General features: G+C 36.8%; 1 protein-coding gene across 2 annotated transcripts in view; it reads left to right on the top strand.

Annotated features, from left to right (window-relative positions):
• igf2bp2b (insulin-like growth factor 2 mRNA binding protein 2b) overlaps window positions 1–24808 on the top strand; it is a 58358-nt gene that overhangs the window by 4928 nt on the left and 28622 nt on the right. Inside the window, exons 1-2 of one of the 2 annotated variants that reach the window (XM_058380379.1) lie at window positions 15559–15683; window positions 24019–24067. In XM_058380379.1, coding sequence (XP_058236362.1) covers window positions 15623–15683; window positions 24019–24067 — 110 coding nt within the window. In that variant the 5' untranslated portion in view covers window positions 15559–15622. Of the gene's footprint in view, window positions 1–15558; window positions 15684–24018; window positions 24068–24808 lie in introns of those variants that run through there. The other variant, XM_058380378.1, reaches the window with a different exon arrangement.

Here is a 24808-nt window from a genome sequence, read left to right as displayed (position 1 = left end):
AGCTCTGGTTCGATTAAACCGTAGCGCCCCTTATGCAGAGGACTGAAACCTGAAATGTGACTTTAAACCAGAGCGGGTGACAGAATCATTACGAAGACACGCAGCTAGTCGTTAACGGGACGTCGTGTCCATCCAGACACGTGGCCTCTCAGATTCTCCGAGTTCCCTGCTATCTGATTGCAGTTTATTTTTATTTATCAATACGTATCTGGTGCCGTAAAAAGAAAACAAGTCCTTTTTTTTTTTTTTTTTTTTTTTTTTTTCCTGGGGAGGGGAAACAACCTAAAACAGCAGCAGCAGCAGAAGGAGCATTCGGTTAATCCGCCCCACTGGTTAGTAAACTGTGCTAGTGTAATATTAGATCAACCCCAAAACACACACGGACTTAAACACAATGTCTTTTTTTTTAACTAGCAGGGATAATCTGATTAAAGGAAAAGATTAATGTGACAATGCCTCTGTTCTTAATCATCCGTCTTTTCTCCTCTTTCTTCGCTCGCCGCAGCAGCGAAGCTTTCTCGAAGCTTTCTCAGCTCTCTCAATACGGACTATTTAAAATTTTCGACTCTTTGCTATAAAATCATCACGTTTGCTGACGGACATGTTCTTTGTCCCTCTCGCTTTTTTCTTTTTTTCTTTTTTTCACACACCAGGAAAATGCTCTGTGTGTGTGTGTGTGTGGCAAAGTGGGGTTTTTTTTTTGTGTGTTTGTGTGTGTGTAAAGGATATTTCAGTTTTTTGAAATGAAGTTTTTATAGTTCACTTTTTTCTTGAATAACTTGAGAGAAAAGAGAGAGAGAGAGAGAGAGAGATGGTGACAGTAGAAAGAGATCGGTGGAAAGAATACGACAGAGACAGCAGAGAAACTATTATATGGAAGTCAGATCTGGAGAGAGAGAAAGAGAGAGAGAGAGAGAGCGACTGGGGCAATGGCAGTCAAAAAGCCATGTTAAGAAACAGTTGGCTTGGTAGAGAGAGACAGTGGATAAGCTGTTTTATAGAGAGAGAGAAAGAGAGAGAGAGAGACATGAGCCACACTGTGCCGCTGTGTTCAGTGGACCTGGTCCAAGCGGCTCAGCTCCGTCTGACTGTGCCGTTTACTCTGACAGCGGGTTGCCAGATGGCACGTGGTGTGTGGTGCGCACCCAGAGCCCGTCACTTGCTCTCTTCGCTGTCCCACCTACACCACGCCGGTGCCTTCTTAAAAAAATCCCGCTCGTGCTCGTTTCCACCGCCGGACCGAACGCACAAAGCACGCGGTGCGACGTAGCCCGCTTCGCATATTAACTTCAGAAATCATCCCAAATCATGTCTGCTAAGCATCTCTACACCTTAAAGAGCTCAGTGTCAGCTAACGATGACAAACTGCTTTATGTAGTTAATCGTGAAAGTTTAAGTCGCCTTGACAAAATGTCTTTTAACATTATAGCATACGCTAGATTTTGTTCGAGAACACACACACCGTTTTGTCTTTATGTTCCAACACACATTCTTGCTTTCCTATAAAATTCTGACCCGGTGTTGAATTTATTATGAATAATAACTGCACTGAACAATTCTTCCGCCACACAATGTAGTCTCAACAGTGAGCTCTGGTTGCCCGGCAACGTAACGGACAAAAAATTAGGGTATTCATGGACAAAACAATGGTGTAATTGTAACCGTTTTATTGGATTAAATCCTTGTGTATTTATTAATGATCAGTGTAGGTGACAGGTGTGTGTGTGTAAGTGAAAGATTCGACAGATAAATCTCTAAAAAATGAGTTTTATTAAATAAGCTAACTACGAACGCTCGTTCCGGCGCTTAGGTAAAATAGTTGCGTCGAGCATCTAAAGAGTTATCGTCCTATGGTACACGGATGCCGCTCCAGGTAACAGATCCGTTATGAACGTCCAAAGAAGCTTTAATCGGTTGTTAAGCGGTCATTTTTCACGATACGAGCCGTGCGTCACGAAGTGTCGACGGAGGGAACAGGAGAAGGAACAGAAACGTTTATTTCCGAAAAACATCCCGAAAGGTGCGTGTTGCCATGGCTGTAATTAGTCTATGTGTCATTTTAATTGTTCTACGACACACAACAACATGGCGTGGCAGTTTAACGTCGGTTTCATTCAAACCCTCGCGTACACCTCGATGTTATCGTGCTGCCTTTGTGGCTTCTACTTCAGTTATCTTCAGAACCTGTCAATCTTTGTGTATGTGTGTGTGTGTGTGTGTGTGTTTTTATTAATATTGCTCATGTAAATAGCCTGAGAGTGCTTGAATTGCTGCCATGGCAATGAAATGATCTCTTTCTCTCTCTTTTTCCTCCGCCCAAAGCTCCATCATCACTAGGTCCCTGGTTTTTTAATTCCATTCGAAGGCTTTGTTTGTAACCCGGATCTTTCTTTTTCACAACCCTGCTAAAAAAACAACTCTTGGAGTCTTGCTTTCAGAAGATTTTTCAGGATCGCGTCGGAAAATCGAACTGGTTGTGTCCGCACCGAGGATGTGCTTTAAGGCACCATGAGGGTCCCCCCCCCGTAAAGAATGATTAACAATGTTGGGATACACACAGGACAGTTTTGTGTGTGTGTGGGTGTGTGTGTGGGTGTGTGTGTGTGTATGAAACCAGATGCAGCCATATCGGACTGGTGGTGTGAATGAGACTCCGGTTCCGTCATCTTGTGTCATCCGATTCGTTGGAATCCTGTCACTGAGCACATGGTGTATGTAGAACTGCCAGTGAGAACAGCAGATGCGTGCTACACACACATACACACACACAAGGATCAATCTCAGACCTGATCTAAGCTAAATTGTTGTACGCAAGCTTAAAGGTAAACTCCGGTAGTGTTTATCCCGACCCTCAGTCCATCACGTCTGCCCCGTGTGTGTGTGTGTGTGTGTGTGTGAGATCAGTACAGACAAAAACCTCGATACGTTTATACGTGCTGAGAAATCTGTTCACGCACTTATTATCTAAGGGCAGTTTAATCTTGTTAATAAGTGTTTAACTATGCAGCTATATAACGTGACGCGGCTTTAATAATACTGATGTGTGAGGTTTAGTAATGATCAATGCAATTAAACAGTAAAAAGGTATTTTTCAGTGTCAGGGAAAATTCAGTGTCTGCACTTAGACTTTGTTAGGATGGAGTATTCCTTTAAGTTACACTCTCTTGTTAATAGTGTGTTCAGTATGATGTCAAAAACTGTGTGTCAGCTGAATAGGTTACTGCTGAGTGTGAATGTGTGTTTGTGTTTGAGTTGTGTATAATAGGACAGCAGGGCTTGTTTCGTTCCTAGTGGTTGAACTGTTTCACTTTTAAAAGCTTAAACACACCTCTTGTACTGTGTGTGTGTGTGCGTGTTCGTGTGTGTGTGTGAGAGAGAGAGAGATTTCAGTCTGTTCATTTAACTAGTTTTCACAGTATTGAGTAAGTACTCAGTTTGGAACAAGTGGCCAAAATAATTTAAAGTAATTAAAGTAATCATCATGATGATACAATACGTATCCTGATACCGAATATATGATATAATACAAACAAAAAAAAAACCCCCAATGATTTAATACACTTTAATTCACAGTTTAGTGCATATGATTCACTTCAGTTCATATGACTCACAGTGCAATTCATACGATTCATAATTTAGTTTATATGATCCATAATTCAGTTGATATGATTCAATTTATCTCATACGATTCACTTCAGTACATATGATTCACACCGCAGTTCATTTGATTCATAATTCAGTTCATACAAGTCAGTTTATTTCATACGAGTCACTTCAGTTCATATGATTCACAGTAAAATTCATGCAGTTCATAATTCATTTCAAACGATTCAATTTATTTCATAGGATTCACAATGCAATTCGTGCGATCCATAATTCAGTCCATACAAGTCAATATATTTCATATGATTCACTTCAGTTCATATGATTCATGGTGCAGTTCGTACGATTCACAATTTAGTTTATATGAATCACAGTGCAATTCATATGATACATAATTCAGTTCATATGATTCAATTTATTTCTTACGATTCACTTCAGTTCATATGATTCACAGTGCAATTAATACGATTCATAATTCTGTTCATACGATTCAGTTTATTTCATACGATTCACTTCAGTTCATATGATTCACACCGCAATTCATTTGATTCATAATTCAGTTCATACAAGTCAGTTTATTTCATACGAGTCACTTCAGTTCATATGATTCACAGTAAAATTCATGCAGTTCATAATTCATTTCAAACGATTCAATTTATTTCATAGGATTCACAATGCAATTCGTGCGATCCATAATTCAGTCCATACAAGTCAATATATTTCATATGATTCACTTCAGTTCATATGATTCATGGTGCAGTTCGTACGATTCACAATTTAGTTTATATGAATCACAGTGCAATTCATATGATACATAATTCAGTTCATATGATTCAGTTTATTTCATACGATTCACTTCAGTTCATATGATTCACACCGCAATTCATTTGATTCATAATTCAGTTCATACAAGTCAGTTTATTTCATACGAGTCACTTCAGTTCATATGATTCACAGTAAAATTCATGCAGTTCATAATTCATTTCAAACGATTCAATTTATTTCATAGGATTCACAATGCAATTCGTGCGATCCATAATTCAGTCCATACAAGTCAATATATTTCATATGATTCACTTCAGTTCATATGATTCATGGTGCAGTTCGTACGATTCACAATTTAGTTTATATGAATCACAGTGCAATTCATATGATACATAATTCAGTTCATATGATTCAATTTATTTCTTACGATTCACTTCAGTTCATATGATTCACAGTGCAATTAATACGATTCATAATTCTGTTCATACGATTCAGTTTATTTCATACGATTCACTTCAGTTCATATGATTCACACCGCAATTCATTTGATTCATAATTCAGTTCATACAAGTCAGTTTATTTCATACGAGTCACTTCGGTTCATATGATTCACAGTAAAATTCATGCAGTTCATAATTCATTTCAAACGATTCAATTTATTTCATAGGATTCACAATGCAATTCGTGCGATCCATAATTCAGTCCATACAAGTCAATATATTTCATATGATTCACTTCAGTTCATATGATTCATGGTGCAGTTCGTACGATTCACAATTTAGTTTATATGAATCACAGTGCAATTCATATGATACATAATTCAGTTCATATGATTCAATTTATTTCTTACGATTCACTTCAGTTCATATGATTCACAGTGCAATTAATACGATTCATAATTCTGTTCATACGATTCAGTTTATTTCATACGATTCACTTCAGTTCATATGATTCACACTGCAATTCATTTGATTCATAATTCAGTTCATACAAGTCAGTTTATTTCATACGAGTCACTTCAGTTCATATGATTCACAGTAAAATTCATGCACTTCATAATTCATTTCATATGATTCAATCTATTTCATAGGATTCACAATTCAGTTCATATGATTCACGGTGCAATTCGTGCGATCCATAATTCAGTCCATACAAGTCAATATATATTATATGATTCACTTCAGTTCATATGATTCACAGTGCAGTTCGTACGATTCATTTCAGTTCATATGAATCACAGTGCAATTCATACGATTCATAATTCAGTTCATATGATTCAATTTATCTCATACGATTCACTTCAGTTCATATGATTCACAGTGCAATTAATACGATTCATAATTCAGTTCATACGATTCATAATTCAGTTCATACGATTCCGTTTATTTCATACGATTCACTTCAGTTCATATGATTCACACTGCAATTCATTTGATTCATAATTCAGTTCATACGATTCAGTTTATTTCATACGATTCTGGTTTCTCACTAGTATTAATACATTTTTTTAACTAAAAATAAAGGCTGGTGAAGAAGTTAGAACTTTCTGGCTGTTATAACGTAAGTGATAAGAGTAACTTGATTCATAGATGGTCCGCGACATAAAGCTGTTAAAAATGGACGTCTTTTTCTTTATTCCTAGCACCCTGTTGTTGAGTACTTTCCAAAAATAGCACCACATGGTGTGTTTTATTCTTTACGTACTACATTAATTCCCTCCCTGAATTTTTTTTTCTGCTGATTTGAAACAAAACACCATCTGGCAAAATGTGAGAAAGAACTACTATCACTCTCTCTCTCTCTCTCTCTCTCTCTCTCTCTTTTTGTCTATTTAAATTTCTGTTCATATTTTTCCGGTCCGGAAATCATGCCGTGTTCGACTCAACTCGGAAGTGGGAAGTCAGAACTGGGAATTGTGTCATTTCTTTACCTCTGTGCATTCGAGCCTCAAATTCGGGAAAAGCGCAGACTCGTCTTTTGCTCAGCAGCCAGCTGACTGCGACGAGCGACGTATATAACAAGCCCAAATGTCTCCATGTTGATGACCCGTTGTTCTGAATAGTTGATCTAAAGCAAACCCTTGTATATACAGTAGCTGAGTCCCTGAGTCAGGAAGTCAGGAGGATGTCTTTTGTTTTGCTTTGCTATTTCCTTGTACGAGTCACGAAGTCAAGTCGAACGCAGCGCCATTTGGAACAGCTGCTTTTTCTTTTAAAAGGGAATTCATGGGGGAATAAAAAGGAGTGTGTTTTAGTATTTTTTTTTGCCGTGTTTCCCCTCCTAGGCAGCAGAGGGCTCTACGGTTAATATACACTACATAGATTCTGTCTATATAATGAAATGATTTAATGAGATTTCTAATTGTCGTTTTAAATGACAAAACAACTGATGAAACCCACAATGCTCTCAGAAATATATTTAATACACACTTGGCTCATCGCATATATTAGTACCCTCTCTCTCTCTCTATGTCTTTGTGTCCCATATAAAGCAGCAGCAGAGCTTCTTCATCCTGCGTCTCTCCTTTACTCGCTGATGGTCAAGGCTGAGTTCCGTGTGCAGTTGTCTCTCCTTTAAAGCCTCCACATTTCCACCGTGAATCATTCGCCTTAGATCACATGAACGATACCGTAGCAGCCACCTGTCTCCAGCATGACCATGTACACACACACACATAAACACTTATAGGCACACTGTTCTCTTGTATTTCCTTCCTCTCGTTCAACCTTGCGCTTCTAAAAGTGGCAGATTGTATTATTATTTTTTTTAAGTGCATCACATCGGGGTAGTGTTGATCGAAATCGATGACGACGAGGAAATCTGAGTGAAAAGCCGTTGATTCATTTTCTGCAAGGTGCCTGGCTCCGAATACGTGATGGTTTCTATAGTAACAGATCGATCAAAGGGACTTTGATAAGAGAACATATAGAGAAACATATGAAAATGTTTATGGAAGGAGTCTCTAGTGTCACTGATTTGTAAAAGTCAGCCATCTTTCCCGGGATGGTTCTCAGAATTGTTGTGTTTTCTGGGACTCATCTCAGCTATTTCACGGCATTAAATGTAAATATAAATGGCTATATAAAAATCATTAAAAATCATAATTGGCCTGTTGTTGCGGTATAAGGGGTTAATAACACATTGGGTGTATGCTGTTATTGGGAAATAATCCACCACTGAAGCATGCATTATTTTCCTTGTGCCACTATGTTTTATACACTCAGCGTAGACTTCTCAGCCTATTTGACTGGCCGCTTTAATTAAATTGTTTTCTATTTCCATTAACGAGATTGACCCATTTGGAAAGCACAGAATAAGAACAGGAGTCATACGAGGAAAACGATTCCTTTCGCCCGGACAAGCGCGCTACAAATCTCACTGTTCAACATCACATGAGCAGCGCTCCTACAGAATGGTCCTATACTGGCTGTATAGCCCGAAGCGTTCGGCTTAAGGAGGGCTCATGAGTTGCTATGGCAACCCCATAGCCGATGCCTGATGATATGACGTGTGTGTATGTGTGTGTGTATAGGTGTAGAGTGCAAAGAGAGCATTTGTGAGAGGCAGGTATGCATGAAAAGGGTGACCCTATCAGCATCACATGAATTCTGTGCTGGGGAAACGGAAAGAGGTGTGTGTGTGTGTGTGTGTAAATGAGAAATGGAAAGGAATGATGAGACACTCAGAGAGAGAGAGAGGGAGGAAGGGAGTGTCCTTTCTTCCGGGGCTGATGAACAGGTTTCGGGACTGGATAGGGCTGGATTTACATGGTGAGCCAGTTTCAATTTTATTTAAGCTTTCTTAAAGCACGCTAGAGTCTTTTACACTCACATACCTAGGGCTGAGCTGAGGACAAAAAGAGAGGAGACACAAAATGAAATGAGAGCAAATAAAGAAATGAGATAAAAAAGGTAAAGGAAATAGTTAAGAGGAGAGTACGAGTGGGAGAAAGCAGTCCTACAGTGTGTACCTGCACTGTGCGTTTGAAGGCAACGTCGCCGATTGGACGGCTGGGAAGCTGCTATCATCCGTCATCGATGGTGGAATCTTCAGTGGAAAAAATCTCAGAATTGAAACCTAAATATCAGGAATATAGTCTTATATCTCACAAGCACAATAAAAGTGAAATCTTATCGATCACACATGGCATGACATGCAGTGAAATGTTCTTTGTGATGGTTTGGTTTATATATATATATATATATATATATATATATATATATATATATATATATATATACATATATATATATATACATATATTTAAAAAAAAATAGAATAGGATTAAAATAGGGAATTAAAGAAAATTCATATTCAAATTTCAATACAATGAAAATTGTATAGATAAAAAAAAATATATATATAGTGGAAATAATTCTGCAGAGTATCAAATGAAACAAATAATAATGTACACTATATATATTTATATATATATATGCAAAATATTAATATAAATAATATATTAATCTATATTATAAATATATATTAATATTAATAATATATATAAATGCAGAATATTAAACAATACAGTTGCTGATGATCCAAAAACTATCCCAGAAAAAACAACCAATGATGCATTAGCATTAAATTAAAAGCAGAGAGGTGACCCTGTGGGCGTATGCATCAGCTTTTAATTTAATGCTAATACATTATTTGTTTTTTAAAATTAGATTATTAGTTTTTTTGGATTGGACAATTTCATCGCCACAGTGTGAGCGTCTCGAGTATGACATAAGCAATGACTGGAAAAACTGCAGCGTATTTATTTCGCTTCTTCTGGTCCTCACCTTGACTGTATCCTCCGATTCCTGTGATGTGATCTCCAGCTCTTGTAGTCCATCAGTCTCTGGATAGCTGGATGTTTTTTTTTTTTGCACCATTCTGTTTAAACTCTAGAGACTGTTGTGTGTGAAAAATTTCCTGAGATCAGCAGTTTAACCTCCACAGTTTTTCCCACCTATTCTGATGACTGATGTGAACATTAACAGAAGCTCTTGACCTGCATCTGCATCTGGTGATGTATTACTGCGCGAATGAGCACGAGTACAGCTGTTCCTATTAAAGTGGCCTGTTTAAGGGTGTATAAGGACCTGTAAATAGAAATGCAGATATTTTTTTTGCGCTGTCGTGGTGACTGGTATGTGGTGCAGCACGTCTTGATCGTGTGGTTTGTCAGTATCACAGGGAATGGAAGAAAGCTGGTGTAATGAAACAGAATTTTGTTTTCTTTTATTAAATAAACAATGATGAAGGTGATGATGTTTATCTGGCATGTTTTTGTGGCTCTGGAGCATTACATTTTGAATTAAATCTTTTTAATTACTTAAAGGATAATTGTTTTATTATGTTCATTTATTTATATTAATCATTTACAGGTTTTTCATGTAAAATATCATTAAAAGTCTGTTTTTCTGTATTGAAATAATAAACTAAATAAAATTTTAAAAAAAAAATTCCCAAATAGATAATAATCACAATAATCATGCAGGCTTTGTAAATAATTATATCTATGTTTTTTTTTTAATGAAGAATAAAAGCCACCAGTGTGTGTATATGATTTACAAATTAAATAAATGACTTTTTACACACTTTTTTTCTTGAAAATTTTAGCAGCGTTACAGCGTTGCCATGGTAACCTGGGATTGTTCTAAGGCACAGCCCTGGGAGCTGTTGTGTATTGTGCGTCAATAACACATCCGTGAGTGTGTGTGTGTGTGTGTTCAGGAAAGAAAGAAAGGAGTAAGAGATGGTCAGAGAGCGAAGGAGTGTAGGTTTCATCCGAAGCTGTGAGGTATCAGTGGATTAAGGACACTAATCCTGGGTGGTGCTCCTCATGCTGTGGTTGTCAGCTGAGAATCAAGATTAATCAAGATTGCATGCGTGTCTGTGTCTGTATGTGTGTGTATGTGCGTGTGTGTAAAAGAGTGTGTCAGTTTACGCCTTTCTGAAATGTCAACTCTCTTTAGCCAGCTGGGTAAATGAGCTTCTGATACATGCCAACTAATAGCACCGAACACACACACACACACTTACACACACACGTCTTCTAAAAGAAGCGGAATTAGTATCCGAACACATGTAAATATTAATGTGTGTGTAATAGACATGAGCAGTGGTTCGAGCTGTGTGTTCACACCTTTCGGGATGTGCGGTTACAGGAAAATAACCTAGGACCTAGGAGTTCCTCCTACCATCCTACAGCTGATTATTATCTATAACACCGGCACATCCTGAATATTTCTTTAGATGATTATAATGAGCGGAGTTACTATTTGTTGCTGTGTTGAGGAAAACCCGTGAAACGTGTTAGTTCCACTTTGTTACGTCAAAACAGTCATTCCGCTATCTTCCTTTCGTTTCTTTTTCTTGAAATGAATAAAACAAAATAAAAAAGTTACAGAAATGAATCATCCCCTTCTGACCGATACCGAACGAGACAGAAATCCAATTCAGGAGCGCTGAATAAATCTTAACACAGGCTACAAATGTTCATTATTGAAATAATATCTAATAATAGAGGAATGAATAAACAGTTAATAACAGCGAGTAGTTAAAAGTTAAAAGGTTTATGTTTACGTGACAGTAGATGACGTTAAAGATTCTAATAAACGTTTTCCTTAAATAGTTTTAAAGCAATATTTTTATCTATTGAAAAAAATAATAATTAATGCTTCAGTAATAAACTAAATGACATTCACTGCGTCTTCAGTTTTCCTTTTCCAGTCAGATAATTCATTTATATTCTTCGAACAACCTTAAGCTACATTTTGAAATTATTTTCTAAAATAAGTCCGATTTAGAATTGAAACTAAATTTATTTATATTTATAAAATTATTATTATTGTTATTGTTATTGTTATTGTTATTATTATTATTATTATTGTTGTTGTTGTTGTTGTTGTTGTTATTGTTATTATTATTATTATTATTATTATTATTATTATTATTATCACTAATAATAGCTTTCCAAGGAGAAAACAGAATGACAGCAAATTGCGCTGAGGGAAAAAAGTCATCCAAGATGGCCACCCCATAATGTTCCAGTGTTCAGCTACACTGTGAAGATTTGTTCATGTTTTTTTTTTTTCTTTCATAAACAACAGGAAGTCACGCTGTGTCCTAAAGCGCATCAGAGTGTGTGTGTGTGTGTGTGTGTGTGACGTCAGTGAAGAAGTACATGTGCTTTGAGGCAGCTATTTAGTGAAATGAATTATAGTAATGCAATGGAAACAGATTTGTATTAATTGTTAGCTACATTAGAGTTTTAGTGGAAGTGTGTGTGTGTGTGTAGTTTTGTGTGGAAGAGATTAGCATTTGCTGGGTGTATGATATAGCATAATATTCGATGCTAGTAATGTTAAACTCTCATTATGAGCAAAGTGCTGTGTTTCAGAGCAGGATGTTTATGTCCTCGTGCTTTAGAGAGCACATAAGGACAGTTCGTCTAGTACAAATTCATATTTTGGAAAGATTCCAATAGTGGCACGGATGCCAGGGTATGAATGATATCTGTGCCAGGAGGATTACGGGAATTTGGATTTTTATGAATGAAGTCAAATTTCACTTTTCGGGAAATTTCAGTAGGGACAGATTCGTGTTCAGGGTTTCAAATTCATATCACCGTCCAATTTTATTTTATTTTATTTTATTTTATTTTATTTTATTTTATTTTATTTTATTTTATTTTATTGAACTAGATAATTAATTAGACTTAATTATTATAATCAGAAATTAGGATTATCCGAATTAGGATTAGTTCATTTTTTCACCGAATCCTACTGAAGTCAGATTTTTTTATCGAGTGAAAATTCGTTCACATTTCAAACGTAAAACCTGCACAAATGCACCGAATAAGAAAATCCAAATCCTACCAGCATTTAAATGCGACTCTGTAGGGGGAAAAAAAAAATGATAGGAAAGCATATTTTAAAAGAAATAAATAAATAAAAATAAGCAAACTCGCCGCGATATTGAAAGCCGTGATAAATTACCAGTCGTGTGAAAAAGAATTAAGAAGCCAGGACGCAGGAGGAATCCTGTATAAACTCTCTCCTTCGTTCTGTATTTAATATCGCTGCTAAACCGTGTGTGAAGCGGACATGCCGCCCCTGCTGCTGCTCTTGTGTTTACGTGTTTAATGATTATCGAGCTGCCATGTAAAGACAAGTTTTAGACAAGATGTCTTAAATAGACAAGAGCAACATATTGCTTTTTGTATAGTAATAATAATAATAATAATAATAATATGTAAAGAAATAAAAATGTTTTGTGTGCATTTTCATAGAAGACATAAATAAATAAAGTAAAAAAAATATATATGGGTCATTTTTACCACAAATTGGTTAAAGTGTAATTTGTTAAAGACTCGCTATAATTATTCTGATTCTGATCATTATAATTATAATTATTTTTTTCATGCTATTGCCGCCATTTCTACCATAGGATGTAATTCATGATATTGTCAGAATTCTTATCAAATACTGTTTAATACTGTTATGTTCACTATTTCGTATTATCTAATACTTTTCTGTATTTTATCAGGCCAATATTTTCATAATAATTAACCACACTCTTGACAGCATGCAGCTCTAATGCCTAGTAAATAATATTTATTTATTTATCTATCTATCTATCTATCTATCTATCTATCTATCTATCTATCTATCTAGCATGGACCTGTAATCATTTTTCCCTCGTTGAGAAAACATGATTGGTCGTGTTGCTCCACTAGAACACACTGTCACACGTTTCCAGATTAATATACACTCACCGTTCAATTTATTAGGAACACCTGCACACACGTGAGTTCATGCAGTCAGCCAATCACGTAGCAGCAGCGCAATGCAGAAACGCTGGTGTTCCTAATAAAGTGGTCGCTTATCGATCGAGCGAGAAGATCTATGTAGGGTGTCGTTTTTTTTGTTTTAGAATAGGCAAAAAAAAATTAAAAGAAAGTGTTTTACTAATGAAATATTGACTGATGTAGATGATTACGTTTTAAAGTGTAGTAAAATGGTGAGACAGTAACGGAGGATGACATGGAGGCTGAAAAACACAGCCAGATTTTCCAGGTGCTGCGATTTTGAGATTCACCCAAAAATTTATTTGCATTTATTTATAACCGGAGAGCCAACTGTAGAGTAACATTTTCCACATCGACTCGGTTCACGCTGAAATGTACCGCTCTGGGCTGCTTTTTTAAAAATTTTTATTTTGTCTGTTTTTTTTAACAGATTTAAATCCGTGAATATTTTATCTACAGATTTTTTGTACAGTGACACAAGTCAATATTTTATTTTATATTATGAGAAAATAAAAATTCCTGTTTTATGTACACAAAACCGGAAAAATGGCAAAAACAAGGCTGATGAATAGCGTGAATATGCGTAACATTTTCTCACAATTATTCTCTGTAACTCGGTATAAAGAAGTGGCATAAATTATTTATTATTTTGATTTTCATACTCTTTTTTATTCAAATCCAAATATCAGTCTTGTGTTCACTTATATTATATATTTTTATATTTTATATATTTTATATATATATATATATATATATATATATATATATATATATATATATATATATGAAAAATATATAAAATATAAAAATATATAATTCAAGTGAACATATATATATATATATATATATATATATATATATAAAATGTAAATGTTTATGTATAAAATAATTATAAATAATAATATTATTAATATTATAATATTATTATAATAATAAATAATATTTTTTCTTCTTTGTCCATTATTTTATTTTACTTTGTCCAGCCTTCCACTTTATTGTACAGACAGCATTTACTTCCTAATTATTCCTAATTATTTTTGTGTCTCATTTTATTTTATTTTAAATTCTATTTCTAATACTTTTTTGAATCTTATCTCAATTTGTTTTATACACGGACAGTTGTAAAAGAATATTTCTCTACATGTCGTACTGTACATGATTGTGTTGTGTGTGATTTTTGGGAGTTTATATTTCATTTCTATGTATTTGTTTTTGCTTTAGTACGTTGATTATTACTCAGGACTCTTGTTGTTGTTTTTTAGTAGCAGGATTCAGTGAATGTTAGCGTTTCTACACCACTATTGAAAGTCAGAGTCGATTCCCAGGTTCAATGCTGATAAATAGTTTAAATAAGGGCGCTCTGAGAGCTCTGACTGCTGGAATAATCCCAATCCTGTCAGATTAAAGGAAGAACCACGTGGCTGTGTGTTCAGGACAGCCGTGATGATCCTTCAGAATAATAACTCTGTGTGTAAAACCACCGCAGCTCCAAAACTAGATACTGCTGGAGTTTACCTCCTTCTCTCTCTCTCTCCTTCTCTCCTTCTCTCTCTCTCTCCTTCTCTCCTTCTCTCTCTCTGTCTTTCTCTCTCTCTCTCCCACGTTTTCTTTATTTCCATTTCTACTCTTCACTTCTCTACTCTTTTCTCTCTCTCTCTCTCTCTCTCTCTCTCTCTCTCTCTCTCTCTCTCTCTCTCTCTCTCTCTGTCTTTCTCTCTCTCTCTCTCTCTCTCTCCCCCACGTTTTCTTTATTTCCATTTCTACTCTTCACTTCTCTACTCTTTTCTCTCTCTCTCTCTCTCCTTCTCTCCTTCTCTCTCTCTGTCTTTCTCTCTCTCTCTCCCACGTTTTCTTTATTTCCATTTCTACTCTTCACTTCTCTACTCTTTTCTCTCTCTCTCTCTCTCTCTTTCTCTATCTATCTATCTCTCTCTCTCTCTCTCTCTCTCTCTCTCTCTTTCTTTCTATCTTTCCATCTCTCCTGTTTTCTGTACTCTTCACTTCTCTACTCTTTTCTCTCTCTCTCTCTCTCTCTCTCTCTCTCTCTCTCTATCTATCTATCTCTCTCTTTCTTCAGTTTTCCCTGTCTCTGTTTCTCTCTCTTTCTTTATCTTTCCATTTCTCCTGTTCTCTTCTCTTCTCTTCTCTTCTCTTCTCTTCTCTTCTCTTCTCTTCTCTTCTCTTCTCTTCTCTTCTCTTCTCTTCTCTTCTCTCTTTCAGTCCCCGTCTCTCTCTCTCTCTCTCTCTTCTCTTCTCTCTGTTTCGGTCTCGGTCTCGGTCTCTGTCTCTCTCTGTCTCTCTCTCTCTCTCTCTCTCATGCTCAACCGGTTGTCCTGGTAGTTGTGAAGGCGTGGTCGTATCGGGTTCAGTTTGTGATCCCCTCCGCCGCAGGACTGATCTCAGTTTGGCGTAGATGCCGATCAGGAGTTGTAGCTCGTGTCTGCTTACAGCATGAATTTATTAAACTGTGCGAAGGCGCGTCTGGTCTGCATCAACCCGCAGCACAAAACAGGTATCCGACTTAATACAGCGTGGTATTTCGATCCGGTTTCGGGTGTGCGGTGCTTACGGAAGTGTCGCTGGTGTTTGCTCAACTGACGTTTATTGGATTTAAAGTGCGTGTCATATCTATACGGCTTTGTGCTACAGCGTCGCTGACGTTTTATTTATTTGTATTTTTAAACGTAGAACCTTCGAGCCAAATTACAGGTATGTATATTTCTTCAACTTGGTCTAATGTGTTTCTATAGCAAGCGTAGATTCACAGGGACTGAATGACCGACGCTGGAATAATTAAAAACAATAAATAATGTCAAAACGGACACACTTGGGTTTGATTCAAGCCTACATTTCATTTCATCTGTCTGTCAGCTTGTGATAGACAGAAAGTCAAGGCTGTAAGGATGATAATTTGCTTGTGTTGGTTTGTGAGTGTGGGTTAAATAAGAGCTCGAGGGATTCGGGTTGATTTCATTAAAAAAGAAGTATTCGAGTGTCACTCTAAACAAAGTCATTAGCAGTTAATACAGTACCAGCACCTCCACTATACATTATACATACAAGCAAACACTTCCACAGTCATGTCCACTTTATTAGGAACATGATCTGGTCAGATTATCATGTGGATGCAGCACAGTGTGTAAAATCATGCAGCAGGGGGAAACATGTGATCCCACTGACTTTGTGGCATGGTCAGTGGTGCCAGACATTTTAGCTGGTTTGAGTATTTCTGAAACTACAGGCAATTTTCACACACAACAGTCTCCTGGGTTTTAAAAAAGAATGGTGCGAAATACCCAAAAATATCCAGTAAGCAGCAGTTCCGCGGGTGAAAATGCCTCGTTGATGAGAGTGGTCAGAGGAGACCGGCCAGAATAGTATGAGCTGACATGAAGGCTATGGTAACTCAAAAAAAACCCCCACTTTTTAACAACCTTGCTGAGCAGAAACACATCAAACCTTCAGGCAGGTGAGCTACGATAGCAGGAGGGTTTCCTTACTTTAAGCCAAGAACTGGAATCTGAGGCCACATAGGGTGTACAGACTCACCTGTACTGGACAGCTGAAGGTCAGAAAAAGACCTTTTGTCTTTTAATTATTTTTACCCAAAGCATCGCAGCTCTGAAGCATTTCTCCTCACCATAGCTGTAAAGAGCGGCTATTTAAATGGTCAGTGAGCGGCTGGTGATTTTTTATCTTTTATCACATTAATTTCGACTGGTGTTATTAGAATGTGTCTCTGAATATGATCATATTCATGATAATATTTAAATTTTATTCAGTCCACTTACAAACGCAAAAGGATGACCGGTGCCATTTTTTACGTTTTTTTTTTCTTTAGAATATCTTTAATTAAACATTAGTCAAATCACCATTGTGAATTTTATGAAAATAAAAATGTAAAAAAAAAATATATTTATTTATTTATTTGTTTGAAATAAATATATATATATATATTGTTATTTTGTTTGATTGTCGTGTAAGTCTAATACTTTTAGATTTAAAAAATTATTTAAAAAAATTAATTAATAATAAAGCATTGTAATATAATATAAAATAATAAATTAATAATTTAAAAAATTATTTTAATTTTATTCAGACACAGAATTCAGTCCACTTTTAGCTTTTTTTCCCCCTTCAATTTAATCTTTAATTAAACCTTACTTAAATTACCGTGTCCTTGTGAGGATTTTATTTATTTATTTATTTATGTACTTATATATTTATTTACTTATTTATTTATTACACAAATCTAATGCTTTAAAAAGACTTTTTTTATTTTTAAATTCAGGTGTCCTTAACATAATAACAGGAGTTATGAGTTTAATTCCTCATATTGGTGCAATTTTTCAGACCCCCTCTTTACACCATCCATCAGTGTAAATAGCACCATCATAGGATCACTGCTAACTAGATATTATTATTATTATTATTATTATTATTATTATTATTATTTGGGTAGTAACTGATCCGGGTGTACCAAATATCAACAGAAATAAATGTTAAGATGAAAATGAAATGAAAGTGAAAACCAGATGGATTTCCTGAACTGAAATATCACCACATTTAGGTTCCAGCATTTCAAAATCAACACCGAAACTGACACCTGATCTACTTACAGAAAACAACATTACAGACATTTTATTATTTATTATTATTATTATTTTAAAGACATAATGTGAATTGACAGATCACGTTGATTACCAGCTTCTTCTGCATTAGTCTCCTCACCTGAGGTAAAATCCACTACCTAGCCTCATCATCTCTATAGCCTTATCCTTTTTAGTTCTGTTAGCCAAATCTCTTGTTATCGAAGGTCATTTTATTAGGTCATTAACCGTTTACCCCGACCTTTAGTAACCACTCTCAGTCTGTTCTGATGACGTGAGGATGTACAGGAACATCGCTGACATTTTTAAAAAAAAACACGATTTAATTCGGCTTTCCGTAATGCCATGTAGAGAGCTACCCATCGACTTGATCAAAGCACGACGTTCACAGAGCTTTTCGACCCCTTTCGACAGATTTCTTAAAGGCAGTAAACAAGAATATTACATAAAGCATTCATTCTATGTCAGTTCGGTAAAACGTATTTGTTTTCACAAAGCCGAGAAGTCAAAATATATTATCAACGATGGTCCAAAACATTTATTTTATTTCGCTTCCTCATCATTTTTTTTGGCTGTTTTCCAAGTTATAGAAAATGCTCCGATGTGAAGAAGAAGAAATCTGGCTGTTATTCTGAAATGATGCTAAAAAACAGCAGACGTAGATCCTGCAGCGCAGTTGAGAACATTACAGTGCATTAACAGTAATTACTGTTTCGGAGTAAAAAAGCAAAAACAGCCAGTGAGTTATTACTTCAATCTCCATCTCTCTCACTCTCTCACTGTGTGTATATATATATATATATATATATATATATATATATATATATATATATATATATATATATATATATATTCACCAAATCAATTTGTTTAACTCGCTTGGATCTGAGGTCATGTCTGAGCTTTCTCCTACTTGTACAACGGATATGACTTCACCGCCCGGCTCTGATCTGGGATCAGCGTTAAATCAGTTTCCATCTGCAGCACTTTTTTCTCACTTTTTTCAATAATATCGGGACTCGATTTTTTATTTTATTTTATTTTCTCCCTGAGCACACTGTTCTGAACAGCCAAAAAAAAAAAAAACCCTCCACATATATTATGGATGAGAAAAAAAGCACATATATTATGGATGAGAGAGAGTAATGCAGCATGGATGAGTCTTAGCACACTATGGTACAGAGTCTCACATAGTTATAGTATAGATTCCTTATTCAATAAAAAGAAGGGATTTATATTCCATATTAAGTAAGCAAATGTCTAGTTTGAGAAATTTGATACAGAGGATGGGTTACTGTCTGATTTCTAGTGAAAATTTACCTCAGGAAAGCTAATCATGCTAGCAATTACTGGAATTACTGATGCTAGCTTATTGCTGTAAGTCTTTACTACAAATCTATAGTCAATTTATTTCAGGTTTTTGTGCTTGTGTGCACCTATTTAAGCTCGGGCACAGCGAATAGCAAGTCTTACCGGTGAAAGCTGTCTAACAACGCCGGCTAATGCTAATAGACCTCTCAGTTTACAGGATGCTAATTCAGGATGCTTTTCTTCTTATGTGGCCTGTATGCAGCATGTTTTATAATTGATTCTGATTTTAAGCGAAGCTTAATGCGAGCGGAATAGTCACCTCGGGCAAACAGTTGCTCATACAGATGATAATGTCGCTAACAAAGGCGAGGAGATCCAAAATGGAAAGGCGGAGAGATTGTAGACTGCCGCTCTGTATAGCAGTACAGTGTTAATGGGCTGGAAAGTTAATATACAAATTAGAGCTTAATAAGGGCTTTATTAGCAATTCAGCAACAGTTTCAACTTGCACTGAAAAATCTGAGTCAAAGCCGGGACTTTTTTTTGTTTCTCATGTTGACTTTTTGTCTTCGTGACTTTTGGACTGTTTTTTCTTATTCCATTAGGGCAAAGCAAAGATGGTGTGTTGATATTATGACCTTGTCAATGTCCTTCATAACACTATTCTCTCTAAAATAGTCCATTTTTTTGCAACAAGCGGCCTTGTTGGTTACAGACAGACTGAGAAACCCAGTATCTATCTATTTTCCCTGTCTCTCTCTCTCTCTCTAAATAGTGAATTGACGCCGTAATGGATTTTGCATTGACGTACACGAAATGTATTCCGAGCTATTTTAATATTATTTTCCGTAGATTTAGGCACGCTCTTCCATTTCTGGTCAAAAAGCCCAGCAAAGTTTTTGTTGCTCTTTTTCCTGCTCCATTAATACATGTTAAAAGTCCACAAAAAATTGCTCTATTATCGGTGATATACTGGCTTGACGTATGTCCTTTACGTTATGTAGATGAGCTCAGAGCCCTTTGTGTTCATTTTCATAGCCATGATATAAATTTGCAGCTCAGCAGAGAGTATAATAAGATGGATAGCTCAGGTGCTGTTCAATGTTATAGACAGTAGAAGAGTAATAATAAAGGGGAAGAGATTAAGAGGCAGTAAATACAAGACTGTAAAGCCGTCAGATTCAGGGCCGTGCAGTGCTGATGTTAATGAGTAGTATTTATAGCGTGCATTATAAAGTATATGTGAGATCTGACCGTTACCTGTTCAGAATGGTAGCTCCAAATGTCCACAATCTTTTTAACAATAGTGTTTGAAAGTACTCAGTTGTTATAGGATGTCTTATGTTTGCTGTTTAAGTAAGTCAATTTGCTGTCCCTGAATCTAAGAGGCCACCATGACAATGCCCCTGTGCATAAAGCGAGGTCTTTAAGGGCATGGTTTGCCAAGGTTGGTTTGGAAGAGTCCTGACCTCAACCCCACTAAACACCTATGGGATGAATTGGAACAGTGACTATGTTTGTAATAGTAATAGCTATTAAAGTATATGCTGTACTTCATTATTTAAGTAAATGGTTCAGAAGAAAAGGCTTCACTTTGAATGAATGTCTGTTATCAGTTTAGATAGCGGAGAGCCAGGAAGTGACCCAGATGTGGGTGAGAGTGGCAGAAGTCGAGCGGTCAGTGGACAACAACAACGACACAAAGCTAAAAATATTGCCATCTTGTTGAGAGCGCAAACAGTGTGAGATAGAAATGATCACAGCGGGATAAGTACATAAGGCCACATAAGGGCCATGTGTTCCTGTGCATTCGAGTTACATTATATTAGCTACCGCTGTTAGTTTGAGTAATTATATTTCCAAGCAACCAAGCGGGAAGATTGAATTCACATAGCGGTCTGGCTAATGAATAAACGTGGAAATGTAATATCTGCAAATATCTATCCAGGAGTGAAGCTGAAAAGCTCTTCTAAAGCTTCTGATTTGTTTGTTACATTATCCAGAGCTTTCTGAAAGCTGTGTAGAAACCTGATGGGAATGCACCACTCTTGCCTTAAGTCATTTGCAGCTCTTTTACTGTATTACAGTCAGGATTTGGGAAAGCGTGGCCTTTTTGCAGCAGTCCAAGATCCCTTGTGACACTATTTGGGTGGCTCAGTGTTTAAGGAGCTAGTGGTTGGAAAATTGCAAGTTCAAATTCCAGGGCTGCCTGAGAGCCACTGTTAGTCCCATGAGCAAGACCCTTAACTGCTCGTCTGTGTGCTTGGGTCGTATCCAATCGTCAGTCACACAGAATAAATGCAACTGCCAAAAAAATACATGTAAATGCATTTGGTCACTCTTTCATTCACCCTCAGCCTGATTGGGTTCCACTGCAGATTTTCTGGTCTCTTATGGGCTTATGGGCTTACGAGACAAAGCAGGAAACCGGGTTAATTCAGCTTAGAGGTGTCTCTGGAACTGAGGGTGGGGGGGATCCCTGAGTAGCAAACGTAAAGCATCCACAAGGCGTAGGATACCCGGGTCAAGAGTTAGCACAGACATTTCTGGCTCCTTGTCCCAGTTGCGGAAGTCGCCTCTCAATCTCTTCGGTTTCCTGCTTAAGACGTCATTCCTGCGTAGGAAACTTCCTTAGATGTTGCAGCACTAAATCACACATTCCCTTAATAGAGTAATCACTTGCTAATCTACCACATCTGTCATTTAGATCTGCTTGTGTGAGCCTCAAGATGAGCGCCATTTGAAATTTAAGCAAATTTGCTACTCAGTGGCCCAATTGGATTAGGATTGGAGAGGTCTGTAAGCCTTGGCTCTGCTTTCAGATGTAGACATGCACGCTCCATGAGGTTACTGCAGGAGCAAAGCAAAGCTGTCAGGTCTGCTTTTTTTTTTTGTCTTTGTTGCACATTTACATTTAGAAATTAACTTTAAAGCTTACACTATATTTACGAAATGGTTTCGAATCCAGCGCGACCCTGAGCAGGATAAATCGTCTACTGGCGATGAATCCAGAGAATAAATCAATTTACTTTAAAGCCTTTTTGGTTTCATTTTTAGCTTCTTAAGCATTTACTAATAGTAGATTTTTATGAGAATGCTACATTATATATCATCATATATTGGCAGTGGTGTACATTATATGATCTGATGCGGTGTAAACAGCATAGAAAAAGATGGATGAAAAACAAAGTGGAATATTTCTGCATCCAGATACGCTACACATGGCCTAAAGTATGTGGACACCTGAGCATCACCTATAAAGTCTATAAAGACATGATTTGCCAAAGGCTGGTTTAGTAGCACTCAGGACTCCTAGAGCCCTGACCTCCACCCCAGTGAACTCGTTGAACGTCTTGAACACAGAAACTAGTTTTCAGCTGATGCATTTAGCAGCTTACCTTCACGCTACCGGTCTATTTAACCAGAGACTCAGACAAGAGAATTATCTCATCACAGTCCAGTCACTCCTTTCAACAAGTATGAAGCAGAACCACTTGTCATGGTGATTCATATACTACTGTGCTAATAATCGTTAAGAAAAATGCTCATCCAATGCGGTATCGATCACGGCCGCTCGAGAACGGAGTCTGAATGAGGCAGGCAGTAGTCACTTTGGTTTCTGTAGCTGGTTTAAAGTGTAATGTAAAAATATTTATGATTATGATTCCTTAATGGTGTTACCTAACGTCAGCTACTTCTAGCTGAACTTCTAGAAGGTCATTGATGAAAATAAGCTTGAAGTATCAGTGAGCTGTTAGAATTAAAATCAGGTCAATAAAAAAAAAACTCAACTACTTTTATTTTATTTTATTTTATTTTATTTTATTTTATTTTATTTTATTTTATTTTATTTTATTTTATTTTATTTTATTTTATTTTATTTTATTTTATTTTTTTTATAAGGGAACAAATAATATAAATATGTGTTCCCTTATAAAAAATAAAATACTTGATATTTTATTATGTTAACTTTTTTTTCTCCTTTTTTTAATTAATTTATTATGAGCCAGACATTTGAAAAGCATTTCATATTTTGCTTCCATTTTAACCCACACACTCTCTACTAGCCACAGTTCGAGTCGGTGTGGTTACACACACTTGATGCCGTGTAATTATGAACTGTATTTGCACTGTGCTTTGGAAATGGTTCACACTCCTTAGTTTAATATGTTGTGAGAGGAAAAGAAAAGCTTTTCCAAAACTTTTTCTCTCCAAAACTTCTTCTCCCCTCCCTTTAGACCTTCGCTGAGTCGTTCCAGATCGACTGTAATCAAAAGGCGCCCACTCTGCTGTTTTTCGCTCATTTGATCAATGCTCGAGTCCAGCAGTGAATAGTTTTGTTTCTAGCAGGTGGCATCAGCACCAGGGTTCTCTCTCTGTAGTCTTGAGGTGATAGAGGAGCAGTAGTTGGCACGCGCCTGATCTCATTAAGGTGATGTAGGCGTGTGATCTCGTTACGGCCGATGATGTAATACGCCGCAGACGAAGTCTTAGGCCATTTAGGGTCAGCGTGTTGGCACGTAGCTGGGCACTTAGTCTGAGAAAATATCCTCTTAAATATCAGCCAGTGCTTTTCAGGAAGAGCGTGCATGTGGGAGTACACTGCTGCTTTTGCTTTCTCTTTCATCCAAGTACAGAAATCAAAGTTTTCAGGAAACGACTGTGCAAACAACCAAACAAGCGTATTCTATATTCTGTCCATGGCAGCCATGTTGCAGCTGCTCGGACATACATCACGAGACAATGAGAAGCAGAGCTCTGGTGAATTTGAGTGAATAAGGAGGAGTTGTACTTCATTCCTCTGCTAATTAAATCAACCCAGCTATGTTGACATAAAACAATGTTGCTGCACGGTCGGTTGAAAAAGTCAATATAACATTACATTTGATCTAACCTCTGTGTCGCTCTTTTTCTTCTTTCTCGCAGGAGTCGCAAGATTCAGATCCGGAACATTCCCCCTCACCTGCAGTGGGAGGTGAGTCCCGCTGCGTCCCGTCAGCATACGAGCTGGAAACAAACACCAAACACAACCTGACTGCTATCTATTTACGGTTGCCACGTCTTGATAGATCGTAATCGTCCCATTAATCGAAATTCTGCACCTGAAAGTGAATTATGAGGCATGCAGTAAATCATATATCATCCCATATGAAAGCTGAAAGGGGGAGGGGAAACATGGGAAGTCATGTAGTTATGTTGAGGCTGTAGCTCAGCTTGTATTCAGATAGAGATGCAAACCTGGTCAGATCTAGCGTGCTAAGAAATGGAAAATATATCCAGTGAGACAATTCTAAAGAATTTCGTGCGGACAAAAAATGTTCCTTGATTGCACTCCTGCGTCTTGTAATAAATGTTTGTATTAATAGTCGAGCAGTAAAAATATTTAGTCATAATTTCGCTGTTTTATTTGTGCAGCAAAGAGTTCGCCAGTTAACATCCGTACACGAAGCAACGAATTCAATTTCCAGCCTCAGTGCTTTTTAGGCTGCGCCGTAAACAAGGAAAGCCAATAAACTGGTCCAGTGTCAGATAATATCATATTACACTATTTAAACAGATACCAGTTCTCATATAGAGGAGCTGAAATAGTCGATTCTGAAACCGAGAGCAAAGGGATGCGGTAGCTTAGTGGTTAAGGTGTTTGATTACTGATAGGTTGTGAGTTTGAATGCTGCTGAGCCCCTAAACAAGGCCCTATAAATGAGATAAAATATAA

The sequence above is a fragment of the Hemibagrus wyckioides genome, linkage group LG26 (genome assembly GCF_019097595.1).
Source record: "Hemibagrus wyckioides isolate EC202008001 linkage group LG26, SWU_Hwy_1.0, whole genome shotgun sequence".
NCBI classification, from domain to species: Eukaryota; Metazoa; Chordata; class Actinopteri; order Siluriformes; family Bagridae; genus Hemibagrus; species Hemibagrus wyckioides.
The sequence above is the reverse complement of the archived record's forward strand: the minus strand, read 5'-3'. Positions and strand labels throughout refer to the sequence as shown.